We start from the raw sequence: 14999 nt of genomic DNA, 5'->3' as shown, positions 1-14999 counted from the left end.
CGAAGGGAACTTTGAACACAGGACACGGTTAGCACTCTTTGTAAGTTCTACAAACAATTGAAAGTAGGCAATAAACGAGGCATTGCCAGGATCATCCACATCCTGAAAAAAAATTAAATTAAACCTTGAGCAAGTTTTTTAAAAATTACATTGTTTTCTGATTCCTTCTGCCAGGTAACAGCTGTGGCGACTTAAGATGCAGTGAACTATATGCTGGTTTTAAGCCCCTTCCTGACTATATCAATGGACTTCAAGACAAAAGTCTGAAGTAATTAATTTTCACACCAGCTTGATTCCCATTTTCACTCATGCGCGCAATTGGTAAATAAGACTGGGGACAGGGACAGATGAAGGAAAGAAGCCACTGTTCTAAGAAATGAACTCACCTGTGAAATTCTTCAGTTTTGTCTTCAGTCTGGGTCTTCAGTAGCAAGCAGTGGCAGAGAATAGCAGAAAGGTTTCTGTACTGATGGACGTCATCCTGACCAAACAAAATTAGTGTTACTAAAATAAACCTTTCACTAGAAAGTAAAGCTTGGATATATAGTGAGTGTTCCTTTTTATATAGTCAGCGGAAATGGCATCAGGAGAATACAGTCAGATTTTAGCTCAATTTTATTCCCAATCTCACTCTCTTGCTCTCTCACACACACCTGCACAGATTTGCTCTCTCTTTTTTTCCCAAATGATTCATTCTCAGGATGTGGGCATCACAAGTATTTCTTGCTCATCCTTATTTGTGCTGGCTGTAGCAGTTTTACACAAAGATGCAATGACATTGATATAGGAGTGCAGTTGCACACTGGTCCAGACTGGTTAAAGATGGCAAGTTCCTTGTATAATAAATTATAAAGGATAAAATTGATGAATTGACAGCACAGATAGAACAAAATGTGAGATCTGATCGGCATTACAGTGACATGGCTGCAGGATGACAAAGACTGGGACCTGAATATTCAAGATTACATAATATTTAGGAAGGACAGGAAGCTAGGAAATGTTGGAAGGGTAGCTCTGTTAATTAAGGATGACATATGATACGATAGAGATGTTAGTTCTGGAGATCGAGATGTAGAATCAGTTTGGGTAGAGATGAGAAACAGTAAAGTTAAGAAGTCACTTATGGAAGTGGTTTAAAGGCCCCCAACAATAACCACACTGTAGGTCAGGGTGGATGAAATAATGGGGGCCTGTGAGAAACGTACACCAATAATCATGGGTGATTGGATAATCATGATAGATTGGATGAAGCAGATTGGCAAAGGTAGCCAGGATGATGAGTTCATAGTGTTTTCTGGACAGTTTCTTAGAGGAGCACATTCCAACAGAAACCAGACAGGAGGCTATACTAGATCTGGTAACATGCAATGAGACAGCATTAATTAATGGTCTCATAGTGAAGGTTACCCTTGGTAACAATGATCATAATATGATTGAATTTCACATTCAGTTTGCAGGAGTTTGCTTAGATGTGGATCTAAGACTAGTGTTTTAAACCTAATAAGGGCAATTATGAGCGCATGAAGACAGCTGGCTAAAATAAACTAAGGTCAGTAGTGATGCAGTGGCAGATATTTAAGGAGCTATTTCAGAATACTTAGAAAGGATACATTCCAGTGAGAAAGAAAGATTAAGGGAAGGCTGCACCATTTGTAGCTAACTAAAGTGATAGACAGCGTCAGATTTAAAGAAAAAGCAAAAAATTCTGTAAAGATGAGTGGCAGGTCTGAAGTTTGGACTATAAAGAACAGCAAAGAATGGTTAAAAGATTAATAAGAAGGGAGAAATTAGAGTACGAGAGAAAGCCAGCCAGAAATATAAAAACCAGATAGCAGACATTTGAAAAGGAAAAAAAAAGTGGGTGTTTGTCCTCTAGAGTCTGAGAATGGAGAATTAATGATGGAAAATAAGGAAATGGCGGATGAATTGAACAGATATTTTGCATCTGGCTTCATTGTGGAGAATACAAATAGCATCCCAGAAATAATTGTAAATCAGGAGGTGAAAGGGAGGAACTTAAAACAATTACAATCACCAGGAAAAGGATGCTAAGAAAATTATTAGAACCAAAAGCTGACACGTCCCCAGATCCTGATAGACTTCATCTTAAGAGTCTTAAAAGAAGTGGCTGGTTAAATAGTAGATGAGTTGGTTTTAATTTTTTAAAATTCCCCAAATTTTGGAAAGGGCCCATCAAATTGGAAAATAATGAATATGACCGCTCAATTCAAGGAAGGAAGGAGACAGAAAGCAAGAAATTACAGGTCAGTTAGCTTAACATCGGTCATAGAGAAACTGTTGGAAGGTTACAGTGGGGCACTTAGAAAGTTTCAATGCAATCAAGAAGTGTAATGATGAATTTGTGAAAGGGAAATCATGTTTGACTACTTTATTGGAGTTGTTTGACAGGTAATAGGCAACATGGATAAAGGGGAACCTGTGGATGTGATTTGCAGAAGGCATTTGGCAAGGTGCCACATCAAAGGTTACCACACAAATGGTGAACTCGTGGTTTAAGGGGTAACATATTATAGAATCATAGACTCTGTACAGTGCAGAAGGAGGTCATTCAGCCCATCAAATCTGCACTAGCTCACTGAAAGAGCATTCTGCCTAACCCCACTCCTGTAACCTTGCACATTCTTTCTTTTCAGATAGCAATCCAATGCCCTTTTGAATTAATAGAATAGAGCTTTATTGAAATTGGTCTTTGGCTTCACCTCCAGGATAACATATAATCATAGTTATTAGTTTAAAAACAGTAAATATTTCATATATATCTACCTACATTCATACATTTGTACATACATCCATAACATACATCCATAGCATTTAGTAAGCATATGACACTGGGAACAAAAGACTTCTTGAACAGAATTTCCCTAGTAATAGAATTTCTAAGCCTTCCAAATTGATGATACAAGAGTGAGAGGGATCACTGATGATGGCCTGGGCTTTCCTCTTAACTGTGTTGTTAAATAAATTATCAAGCTCTGTCTGTTATCTACCAATTATTTTATCTGCAGTGTTGACAATTCTGACCAGCTTACTTTTGCATTTCACACTCAGGTTATCTACTAGACTGTCATGTTGAATGTTAAAATATTCTCTACCAGACTTTTGTATACCTTCTCTAAGACATCTTGACTCACTCCATACCCTTTCAGTTTTCGAATTAAAAACAGACGATGACTAGCCTTTTTAAAGATACAGTCCGTATCTCTGTGAAGCTTAGCTTCTGGTCTATATATATTCCCAGATACTTGAAACACTCTTCAATCTCTACCGATTGATCATTATGATAGATAGCCATACATATGCAGGCCATTACTATATAAAGTAGCTCTTTAGATTTATTTACATTGATTTGCAGCGCACTCAATTGACACCATTTCTGAAGGGTGGCAACATGTTCAAAGTAATTTCCCTCAGTTGTCACTTGAACCTGCCTCCTTTCAGGAAGTTCGTTTCGGACTCCAACCACAAAGCGAAAACAATTTTCCTCTTGTCACGCCTACTATTTTGAATCTGTGACTCTAGTTCTTGATGTACTCTTGAGAGAGGACAATTTCTCACTATTTACCCTGCCGATATCTCTCAGGATCCCAAACACCTCTATCAAGTTTTCTCTCAGCCTTCTTTTCCCCCCCAAGGAAAAATTACTAGTTAATTTATAAACAATTTTAATGATTAAATATATGAGCACGGATAGAAGATTAGTTAGCTAATAGAAAGCACAGAATAGGGATAAATTGTTCTTTTTTGGATTGGCAAGATGTGACAAGTGGAGTACCACAAGGATTAGTGCTGAGATCTCAAATGTATATAACTTGAATGGAGGGACCAAATAGTGAGCTTGCTAAATATGATGATGATGCAAAGTAGGAAAGTAGGTTATGAAGAGGGCATAAGGATTCTGCAAAGATCGTAGATAAGTTAAGTGAGTGGACAAAAATTTGGCTGATGGGAGTATAAATGTGAACTTGCTCATTTTGGCAGGAAGAATAGAAAAGCAGCATATTATCTAAATAGTGCCAGATTGTAGAACTAAGGTGGTTCAAAGGGATCTGGATGCCCTGGTACATGAATCACAAAAATTAGTATGCGGGCGCAGAAAATGATACGGCAAATGGAATGTTGTCGTTTAATGCACGAGAAATAGAATATAAAAATAGGGATGTTTTGACACAGTTGTACAGGGCGTTGGGGAGACCACATTTGGAGTACCATATACAGTTTGGTCTCCTTATTTAACAAAGCATTTAAATGTGTTAGAAGCAGTTCCGAGAAGGTTGATTCGATTGAGACCTGGGATGGGTGGATGCGATTATGTTATGAGGAAAGGCTGGGCCTATATCCTTCGGAGATCCGAAGAGCGAGAAGTGATCTTATTGAAACATACAAGGTCCTCTGGAGATCTGACTGGGTGAAAGCTGAAAAAGTGTTTCATCTTGTGGGAGAGACTAGAACTGGGGGGGCACCGTTTTTAAACGGAGTCTTCCATTTAAGACAGAGATGAGAAGAATTTTTTTTCTCTCAGAGGGTTGTGAATCTTTGGAATTAATGAGGCACAATGCCCCCTCAGCTCCAATACTGGGACTATTATAGAGTTTATTGTACCTCAACTTAATAAGATGCTCAGAAGGGAACACAAGATAATCTCTCAAACATCTGTTCTCTTGTCTGAATGTCTGTGCACAACATCATGAAGTATTGGATAAATATGGGCAACTTACTTCGTCGGTTTTCTTCTGGCTGCTGTCATAGGTGACGTTAAAGAGAGCTTTTAGTGCCTCCATGGCAAAATCTGCCTTCTCTTTAGTCAAGGGAGGACGTCTGCAATCTACGGCCACCACATACTTATCTGACCACTTGATGTCCAGTGTACTCTCCAGGATGTCGGTCAGCAACAGGAGCCCCTGTTCTTCCTTTAGCTGAGCCCTGCTGTCCATCTTCAATGCTGACAGCAGGAAAAGGAGGCGCAAGTCAAAGAACTTAATCTCATGAGGCAAGTTTTTGTCTCTATGCATCTTTAAGCGTTCACAAACTCCGACGGCAAGCTTAAAGTCCACACTAAGTTGCTGTGCCGTCTCACTGTTGAATACAATGTTGCACAGACATTTTAAAGCCTCAACTATAACACTAAAATTGGGCATCTCCGGCATTGAACTTTGCGCATACTCCAATCCAGCCAGCTTCATTAGGGCCAGCATTGCTGGCCTGGTTGTCAAAGGAGCCAAAACCTTCTTGTCCCTGGAAAGAATACGGATAGTTTCTAAACAGGTGGCTTGGCAGGACGGTCCCAGGTCTTTCTGCAGCACTTTCAGCAACTCGTCACATATTTTCTGTCAACCATAAAATGACAGGCAGTTAGAAATTGTCTGCAAAGGTTAAACATTACATTTCAGAACCAAAACCTGAAACGGTCACGACTGTGTCAGGAAAATGATTGACATTTTGATAAGGCATTCCAAAATGGTTTGCGTGGAACCAAGACACCTGAATGGTCCATTTCTATGCTGTGAATATTTCACAAAAATATTTAGTGACTTACACTATAAATTTAAAATAACTTGGCTGCTTTATAACTTATGTTTTCTATTCTAAAAATATGGGTTTATATTAATAAATAGTTTATTGAATACTGAACCACTATAAGCCAGATGACTCCCAGAGCTACCATGATTATACTTCTGCCCACACAGCTTCTTTTAAAGACTTTATCCCATTCCTCAGCTTCTTCATCGCATCTGTTGACAATGTCACCTTCCGCATCGGCGCTTCCGATATACCTCCCTTTTTCTTCAATTGGAGATCCCCACCCTCACAAGCAGAAAGCCTCCCACCCACTCTCCCACCCCCCCACCACCATTGTTAACATAGCTTTCACCCATATCTGCCCATTACTGCAAAGTTAAAGTGATGAAAATCTATGGTTGCTTTCCAGAAGCTGAATGGGCACTTTATTATTTTTTTCATTTAAAAAAAAACGCCTACACATTCCCAACCATTGCTTAGTTGCCATTTATTCTCGTAGTTTTTGTATACTTGCAAATTGTGCCCCGACAGCCTCTTTGCTCACACTTGCACACTGAAATCCTTGCTTTAGAACGATTAAGGGATGGATACAGGGAAAGAGGCAGGAGGAAATTAAAATGGACCAGGCATTCTGGTTAAATGATGAGCAGGCTCAATGATTCGTAACTGGGATTTGAATTCCCATTGTCATCCACACTGCTAATCTTTAAAAGCAGCAGCTAAGCCAAGTGTCCGAGACTGTACCAGGAATCAGAAACGGTGTGGTCAGTGATCACCTTCTCATTTGACTTATAAAGCAGCACAAAGTAGACCAAAATAACAGGGTGCCTGAAGGTCACCGTAAATCCCGAGCAGGGACAAAGGATTCTGCTGCCCTGCCAGCCAGCTCAGGGGCCCCAAAGAGATCCACTGCACTGCCAGCTTGTCTTTTCGCTGCAGCATAACTTTGCCTAGCTAAACATCCTCTAAGCCACTGGTGTGCAACAAGGAAACAAAAGAAAGTACAAAGAGTTGAAATAAGATAAAAGGGACTTTAGAATCACACTGAATGAAGTTTGCATTTGTACAAGCCTTGCATGTTCACAACCACTGGCAGACATTTTTTTAAAAATCTATAAATAACACAAATGGCTAAAAGTATCTAGTCAAGTCTCCTAGCAACAAGTTCGGGGGGCTTTTCTCGAGACTGCTGCCTACACTTCTCTTACGAACCCACAGCAGCTAGAACCACCTGGAGTGTTTGGGCTCAGCCAGATTAACCCTCATTGTCAGTGCTTCATTGAGAAGATAGGGCTCTTAAATGCAACGAGGAAAATATACACACACAACACTCAGCCATTTCAAGTACCATGTATACGTACAGGACAAGAAATCCAGATTTTAGTTTGCCGCTAAAGGTAGAAAGCATCTTGTACACAAGTAGTGTCCTCTTCATTTCCCTCGCAGAGCGGCAGGGAACCTCTGCTGCCCATTGTCCCACAGACATTGAAATATTTAAGTAGCAGTTGGCCCTCCCAACCTCAGTCATCTTAAAAATCAGACAGCTCAGAATAAATTTAAAAAAGATCCACAATCACAGAATTATTATGGCGCAAGAGGAGACCATTTTTCCCATCATGTCTGCATCATGACTTCATGCCATCTCCCTGCCTTTTCCCCATATCCCTGCATATTGTTTCTATTCAAGTAATCATCGAAGGCCCTCTTGATTGCCTAGATTGAACCTGCCTCCACCATGTTTCCAGGCAGTGTATTCCAGACCCAAACCACTCGCTGTGTGAAAAAGGTTTTTCTCCCCCAACCAAGATCATAAATGAACTGCTCATTATCACATTACTTAGCAAATTACCTTAAATCTGAGCCCTCTTATTCTTGATCCTTTTACGAGGGGGAACAGTTTATCCCTATCTGTCCAGCCCCCTCATGATTTTGAGCACCTCTACCAAATCTCCTCAGCCTGACCTGCAGCTAGAATTGGGATCAAAAGTGGGTGAAAAAACTGACACCTAAAAATCACTGCACCCGGAGAACAAAAGGAACAGAAATAAAAGGAGAGAAAAATGTATTTTTATCTCGAGGTGATATGGGAGAAGGTGAAACTTAACTCATCATTCATAAAAGGCCCTACAGAGTTCTCATCATCAATTCTAACCGTTTATATGATTGCAGTTTTTTTTTAAAAAACAGAGTCCTTTCCATGCGTTAGTCACTGAAGACCTTCCTGTCTTCAGATCGACATTTTCCTTTCATTAGTTTGAATCTGTGTCCTTGTAATCATGCTGTCATAGTTGAGCTTGACAGAGGATTACATACATACATGATACAAACAGACCACTTTAAAAAAATTTGTTTACAGGATGTGGTGTCGTTGGCTGGGTCAGCATTTATTGCTTAGCCCTAATTGCCCTTGAGAAGGTGCTGTGAGCTCCCTTTTTGAACCGCTGCAGTCGCTGTGGTGTAGGTACATTTCCAAGTCAGGATAGTGAATGGTTTGGAAGGGAATTTCCAGGTGGTGTTCCCATGTGCCTGCTCGCCTTGTCTTTCTAGATAGTCGTGGTTGTATGTTTAAAGGTGCTGACTAAGGAGCCTTGGCGAGTTCCTGCAGTGCATTTTGTAGATGCTACACACGGTGTTGGAGTGAATGTTTGTGGACGGAATGCCAAACAAGTGGGCTGCTTTGTCCTGGCTGGTGTCGAGTTTCATGAGTGTTGTTGGCGCTGTACTCATCCAGGAAAGTGGAGAATATTCCAACACACTACTGACTTGTGCCTTTTAGATGATAGACAGGCTTTGGAGTCAGGTGGTGAGTTACTCGCCCCAGGATTCCTAGCTTCTGACCTGCTCTTGAAGCCACAGTATTCAAGTGGCTAGTCCAGTTCAGTTTCTGATCAATGGTAACACCCCAGGATTTTTCTACTTGGCCCAACCAGTTCATGCTGGTGTTGATGCTCCGTTCAAGTTCCGTCCCATCTTTTCTCATCTAAATTTACTATCATAACCCATATTCTCTTCTCACTCATATGCTTGTCTAGCTTGTCCTTAAATGCATCTCTACTGTTCACTTCAATCTGACTCCACATTCTTTGACTCCATCCATTAGTTTATTAAGGGGCACCCTGGCGAAGGCTTTTTAAAATTCCAGATAAATTATTCGACTGCATTACCATTGCCTATCTCTGTTACCTCCTCAAAGATTTCAATAAGATTGAAATGAATTAGGTCGGTCCAGCAAACATTTCCCTTTTGAAATCCATGCTGATATTCATTATATTTCTCATTTCTAGATATTCTTCAATTCTCTCTTTTAGTAGGGATTCCATTATTTTTCCTACCATTGATGTTAAGCTGACTGGTCTTTTATTTAATGGACTTGTTCCGTCCCTCTTCTTAAATACAAGAATGGCATTAGCTATCTACAAGTTCCCTAGCACTAGGCCATTTCTAGTTATTTCTTAAATTAGAAGTAGATTTTGCTATCTCTTTCCTAGATTATTTTAAACCACGTGAATGCAAGCTGTCAGAATCAGAGGTTTTACCCTCGGAGTTTGTTCAGTTTAGTCAATACATCCTCTGTTTTTAAAATATATTTTAAATGACATTATTTCACCTGTTGATCTCATCATTTAATGTCATGTCAACCTGTTCTGCCTCGAAGTGAAATAATATGTATTTAAGATTTCTCCGATCTCTCTATCAATGGCACCATTCTTCCAGTATCTTGGTCAATGTTCCATAATCAAAAAAAAATAATCAGATTAACTAGTTATTCATTTCATGTTGTATTTGGAGGGTATTGTGTCATCCTACATTCCGACAGTGATTACATAAAGATGAATTAATTGGCTATGAAATGCTGTGGGACATCAAGAATGTAAAAGACAATACGTCAATATAAATCTTTCTATATTATTTTCAGTTTGAACCGTAAAAAACTGAATAAATTTAAAGTGCCTTTTAGTACATTTAAGACATTTGCCAGTTTCTTTGCAAAGTGCACCACAGTAAAATTAAACTACCAAGGCAAACCAGTCTTCCCTCACTTGAACCTCTAGAGGTCGCCTTGAGGCTTAAGTTGCTATGATGGTGGCTTTATGAAGCACTTTGCTCTTAGGTTCCTGCGGTGTTGGCCTCATGCAGCTGGTTCCAAGCTAAATGCAATGGTTGCTTTGACTCCAAAACCAACAGTCTGGTAGACCAGGGTCCTTTTTCACAAATTCCAGCAGCTTGCAGCCATGCTTCAAAAACCCTGCGTCACCAGCACAAATTTTTTACAATGCAAACATTTGCTTCCTCAGCTAAAATTATCTGCCCTTTAAACAGCGAGAAAAATATTAAAGCATTTTATAGACAGCGATGATCACATTATAGATATTGCCAAGTCAATACAGCTAAATTGTACGTTTGCTGTAGATTTCAAGCAAATGTTCCTTTCAACAATAAAATACCTTGGATCAGTTTCTTACCTTTCTCACTTCTTCCTCTTTTTGATCAAAGGTGAAAGTTCGACTGTTCTGTTAAATTAGACACAGTAATTTATTGCAGTACAGGTGAGTACATTATTACATCCATAATCCATCTAGCCAGTTTGAAAAAAATTATAACTCTGTTACTTATTAATATCTCTCCTTCAAGCGCTCTCCAATTCTGTCAAATTTTCCCACACAGTACGCCCACGTCCGCATCTCTGGGAAGTCCACTGCAAGCTTTCATCTCCCTTGGTGTAAATCACTTAAATCTAAATTGCCTGTGCACCTTCCCTCATCTGAGATTGACCCCACGCCCCATGAATAGATTAGGGGACAGGATTATAGAAAGTCTTCTCGTTAGAACAGTATTAAATTGCTGCTTATATTTCATTCTAAGCTGCAGCAACTGAGGAAAGCAGCAAGATATATAATAAAAAGCACTGCCTTTGTGCAGTTAACTTGATCCTTGCAAGTGAGTGGACAGAATGATGTACCAAAGTCATCAATTTATTCCAAAGTTACTCAACTTGAGAGAGAAGAGAATACCGGATTTGCATGTAATAAATGCTTTGACTGTAAAGTTACACCATTCTCTTCCCAACTGCTCAGGAATTCCTGTCTAAGCCAGAGTACAGCATCAAAACTGCCTATTTTCAACTACACAACAGTGCAAGCTTCCAGCACACTCCTGCTGAAAGCCTCATCCAAACCTTTTATCACCATCAATTTAGCAAATACTCGATCTGGTAATTTGGAAGATGACCAGGTATGCCCGGTCCACAAAAAGCAGGACAAATCCAATCCGGCCAATTACCACCCCATCAGCCTCCTCTCGATCATCAGTGAAGTGATGGAAGGCGCCATCGACAATGCAATTAAGCAGCATTTATACAGTAATAACCTGCTCAGTTTGGGTTCTGCCAGACCCACTCAGCTACTGAGCACATTATGGTCTTGGAGCTGAATTTCAGGGGCGAGATGAGAGTGCCCTTGACATAAAGGCAGCATTTGACCAAAAATGGCACAAAGGAGCCCTAGCAAAAGTGGAAACCTCTCCATTAGTTGGAGTCATACCAAGTACACAGGAAGATGGTTGTGAAGGCCAATCATCACCTTGCCTGATCACTGCAGGTGTTCAGCCCAACAATCTTCAGTTGCTAATCAATGATCTTCCCTCCATCACAAAGTCATATTTCAGCAACATTCACAACAAATCAGATACTGAAGCAACACCATTCACAAGTAGTCAGGTACTGAAGTAGCCCGTGCCCAAAATATGTAGCAAGACCTGGACAACTTTCAGTCTTGGGTTGACAAGTAGTAAGTACCACTCACGCCACAAAAGTGCCAGGCAATGGCCACCTCCAACAAGAGACAATCTAACCATCCTCCCTTGGCAATCAATGGCATTACCAATGCTGAATGCCCTATCAACATCCTGGGAGTTACTATGGACAAGAAACTGAACTGGACTAGCCATATGAATGCTGCGATTACAAGTGCAGGTCAGAGTTCTGCTGTAGGTAGCTCATCTGCTGACACTCTAAAGGTATGCCCCGTCATTTGCAAGATAAAACAGCAGTGTGATAGAATACCCCCCACATGCCAGAGTGCAGCTCCAACAACACGCAAAAATCTCAATGGCACCCAGGACAAAGCAGCCAGTTTGATTGACACCCCATCCAACAATCTAAATATTCACTTCCACCGCATTACATTCCAGGCTTTGCCTTCCATACTTCTTTTTAATTCACTAATGGGATGTGGGCATCACGGGCAAGGCCAGCATTTGTTGTCCATCTTTAATCGCCCTCGGGGTGGTGATGGTGAGCTGCCTACTTGAACTGCTACAGTCCATATGGTGTAGGTGCATCCACAGTACTGTTAGGAAAGGAGTTCCAGGACTTTGACCCAGCCACAGTGAAGGAACAGCCAATATATTTCCAAACCACGATGGTGAGCAGCTTGGAGGGGAACCTTAAGGTGGTGATGTTCCCATGTATCTGCAGCCCTTGTGCTTCTAATTGGCAGCAGTCATGAGTTTGGAAGGTGTTGCCTGAGGAGTCATGGTGACTTCCTGCAATGCATCTTGTAGATGGTACAAAATGCTGCCACTATACACTGTTTATGGCGAGAGTGGCAACTCGTGGTTGGGGTGCCTATTAACAATAATAATAATAGCTATTATCACAAGTAGGCTTCAATGAAGTTACTGTGAAAAGCCCCTAGTCACCACATTCCGGCGCCTGTTTGGGGCTGTCGGTACGGGAATTGAACCCACGCCGCTGCCTTGTTCTGCATTACAAGCCAGCTGTTTAGCCCACCGGGCTAAACCAGCCCCTGCAAGCAGGCTGCTTTGTTCCAGACGGTAACAAGCTTCTTGTATTGTTAAGAGTTGCACTCATTCAGGCAAGTGGGGTATATTCCATCACACTTTGTAAATGGTGGACAGGCTTTGGAAAGTCAGGAGTTACTCATCGCAGGAATCCTCGCCTCAGACCTGCTCTTGAAGGCACAGTATCTATATGGCTAGTCCAGTTCAGTTTCTGGTCAATGGGATGTTGATAGTGGAAGCATCAGGAAAACAGAGGTAGTTTTACATTAGCTATATTTCTATTGTTAAATATTAGTAGCTATATTTCTATTGTTAAATATTAGAAGGTACAGATTTTAAGTGGGTTTAATTTAGTGTCCCTGCGTAAGAAAGGGTTAGATTCATTTTCTAAAATATTATTTAAATTTTCAATATTTTACCATTTTTACAAAAAATAAAAACAAACCCGCCTCTATCTGCACCCATCTCCCAAGGCCTCCATCTCCCTACTTCAGCCTCACACCTTCTCCGCATTCTGCGCCCAGTAATAGTACAGCAAGCTCGGAAGGGCCGACGTCCTGACTGCCACCCCCTTTAGAGCACAGCTTTCCTTATCCTAGCCACCTTCTGTGCGACAATGCCTCCTCCAAGCCCCCCCCTTTATCTGCTCTCCTTGCTCCGCCACCGCCGAAGTCTTCGCCAATGCCTCTTTCATCGGGGCAAGTGTCACATCCACCCATTTCTTGAGCAAGGTCATCATCTCGCTCCGATGCCTGTCAGTGTTTTGAAAACAGCCGCTTAAACTCCCAGGCCATCACTTCAACTGTGATGTCCGTGGCCCCACGTTGCAAGCTCACTCTTGCCATCTTTTCTCCCACTGAACTCCTCTCCAAATTTGACGGTGGACGTTCGCACTCTGCTTTTTTCCCTGGGTTCTTCTTTCGGGTTTTTGACAATCCTAGAAATGCCTCAGTCCTTCCCACAACTTCTCACTAAGATTTTTCCAAAGAGCTGCAGGAGCCACCATGCCTTCTCCACCTACATGCCGCAACCGGAAGTTCCCAAACTTACAGTTAGATTCATGTTAGACAATGGTGTTTGCATCTGGGAGTTTCTGGTATCAGTCATAACTGTTTCCATTGTGTGGGAGAGTGTTTACAGCCAGAAAAGTAAATAAAAGCTCGGAGAGGGAATGAGTGGTTGCTTAGCAACCTGGCAAACGTTAGGGTTGGAAGGCTTTTTGTGATTCTGTTTAACTTGAATTCATAGAAGTGGGGTGACAGGAAGGGTGAGTAGCTCTTAGCTTTGCTAAAAGAAAAGCCATACATTGGAGTAATGGTTAAGAAAGCCAGTGCCAAAAATCGAACAAACAGCTAGTTATAGAAACTAAAGAATTGAAAAGAAGTTTCCAGTTAGTCTGAAGTTAAAAGAAGAGGAACTGGCAGTGCACGGTTCAGTGAAGACAGACATAACTGAGAAGGAGTTGGCTAGTGAGAAACCAGAATGATATCTGAAGTGGTTCTAAGGTTTGTGATATCTTACTACAGATTGGTGAGACGTTAGTTGAAATAATAGTGGAGCAATCGGTGTATGGATTTTGGAGTTTGTGTAAAAGTATTCATGACAAAGGGAATCCTGAAAGGAGAGCTGGAAAACCTGGAGGCTGATTCTTGTTAAAACATTGGAGAGGCAGCTTTGTTTGAAAGGATAGTTAGAAAACCTGGAGGTGGATTCTTAATGCAAACAGCTGATGGAAAGCATTGTTTGAAAGAAAGTTTGAAAGCATGTCTTTTTCAGAGTAGAGTTTGTAAACACTCATGTGACAATCATCTAGGGGAATTCGAGGAGAGATCTACAAAAGATTGATTGAATGGCATCTGCCATTTGGTTTCAGAATGGGGTGTTATCCTTGAAATCTGTGTACATTGTAGCCATCTGGGATGGCCACATGCAGCCAGGAACAGGGAAGGTCGCAAAGCATAGCGGGAAAAATGGACAATGCGAGATTCAGGCCGGCTCAGAGCCTGAATGTATATTTGCGAGTGAGGAATCCAGACGGTATCGAAACCCCCAACCGATTAGCATTTGATGGCCTACCTCCGCCAAAGGACTGATACTTGAGCGACCAATACAGTTCCAGACATTTTGGCGCCACTCCCTGTACTAGGGAAGGGTAAACAACAGGGTCAATGACCGCTTGCGACACGCCCAGCCATCAAGGCACCCGCCCCTTTATTGGTTCGAATCGAACATAGTGATCAGGAATCACCCAATTAGTGGGGTACAAACTGAAGGACCGCCCAAAAGAGCGCAAAAACCCCAAGAATAAAAAGAGAGTCCACCATATGTTCAGCCTCTCTTGGACCTGTTGCTCCGGCAACGTCCACTTCCAAGTGCAGCACCACCAGAAGCAAGTTCAAGTTCAACGCCCACTACCAGACGGATGAGCCGAGCTGAGCAGCAGTTACTTCGACAGACCCGATAGATCCAGATTCGAACAAAGGCCACTGTTCCTCTGACCTAAGCCGGGTGCCTGAAGTTAAGTACAGGTTGTCATAGTCGATAGGTGTAGTATGATTAATTGTGTGTAAATAAAGTACCCTTGACCTTGAACTAACTGGTGTTTGGCTCTTTGATCGATAGCCAGTTGAACCTTGTGGTGGTATCACTTGATACCTGGC

At 41.4% G+C, this 14999-nt stretch overlaps 1 protein-coding gene across 2 annotated transcripts in view; it reads right to left on the bottom strand.

The window, feature by feature from the left end:
• The window catches only part of ric8b (RIC8 guanine nucleotide exchange factor B), a 90626-nt gene that overhangs the window by 51339 nt on the left and 24288 nt on the right, over positions 1-14999 (bottom strand). For both annotated transcript variants that reach the window (XM_072484886.1, XM_072484887.1), the window contains exons 2-4: positions 10002-10049; positions 4737-5345; positions 387-481 (exon numbers count right to left, since the gene is read on the bottom strand). In XM_072484886.1, the coding sequence (XP_072340987.1) occupies positions 387-481; positions 4737-5345; positions 10002-10049 (752 nt within the window). The remainder of the gene's footprint in view (positions 1-386; positions 482-4736; positions 5346-10001; positions 10050-14999) is intronic.

The sequence above is a fragment of the Scyliorhinus torazame genome, chromosome 19 (assembly GCF_047496885.1).
Source record: "Scyliorhinus torazame isolate Kashiwa2021f chromosome 19, sScyTor2.1, whole genome shotgun sequence".
Taxonomy (NCBI): domain Eukaryota; kingdom Metazoa; phylum Chordata; class Chondrichthyes; order Carcharhiniformes; family Scyliorhinidae; genus Scyliorhinus; species Scyliorhinus torazame.
This window is presented reverse-complemented; position numbering and strand designations above follow the sequence as displayed.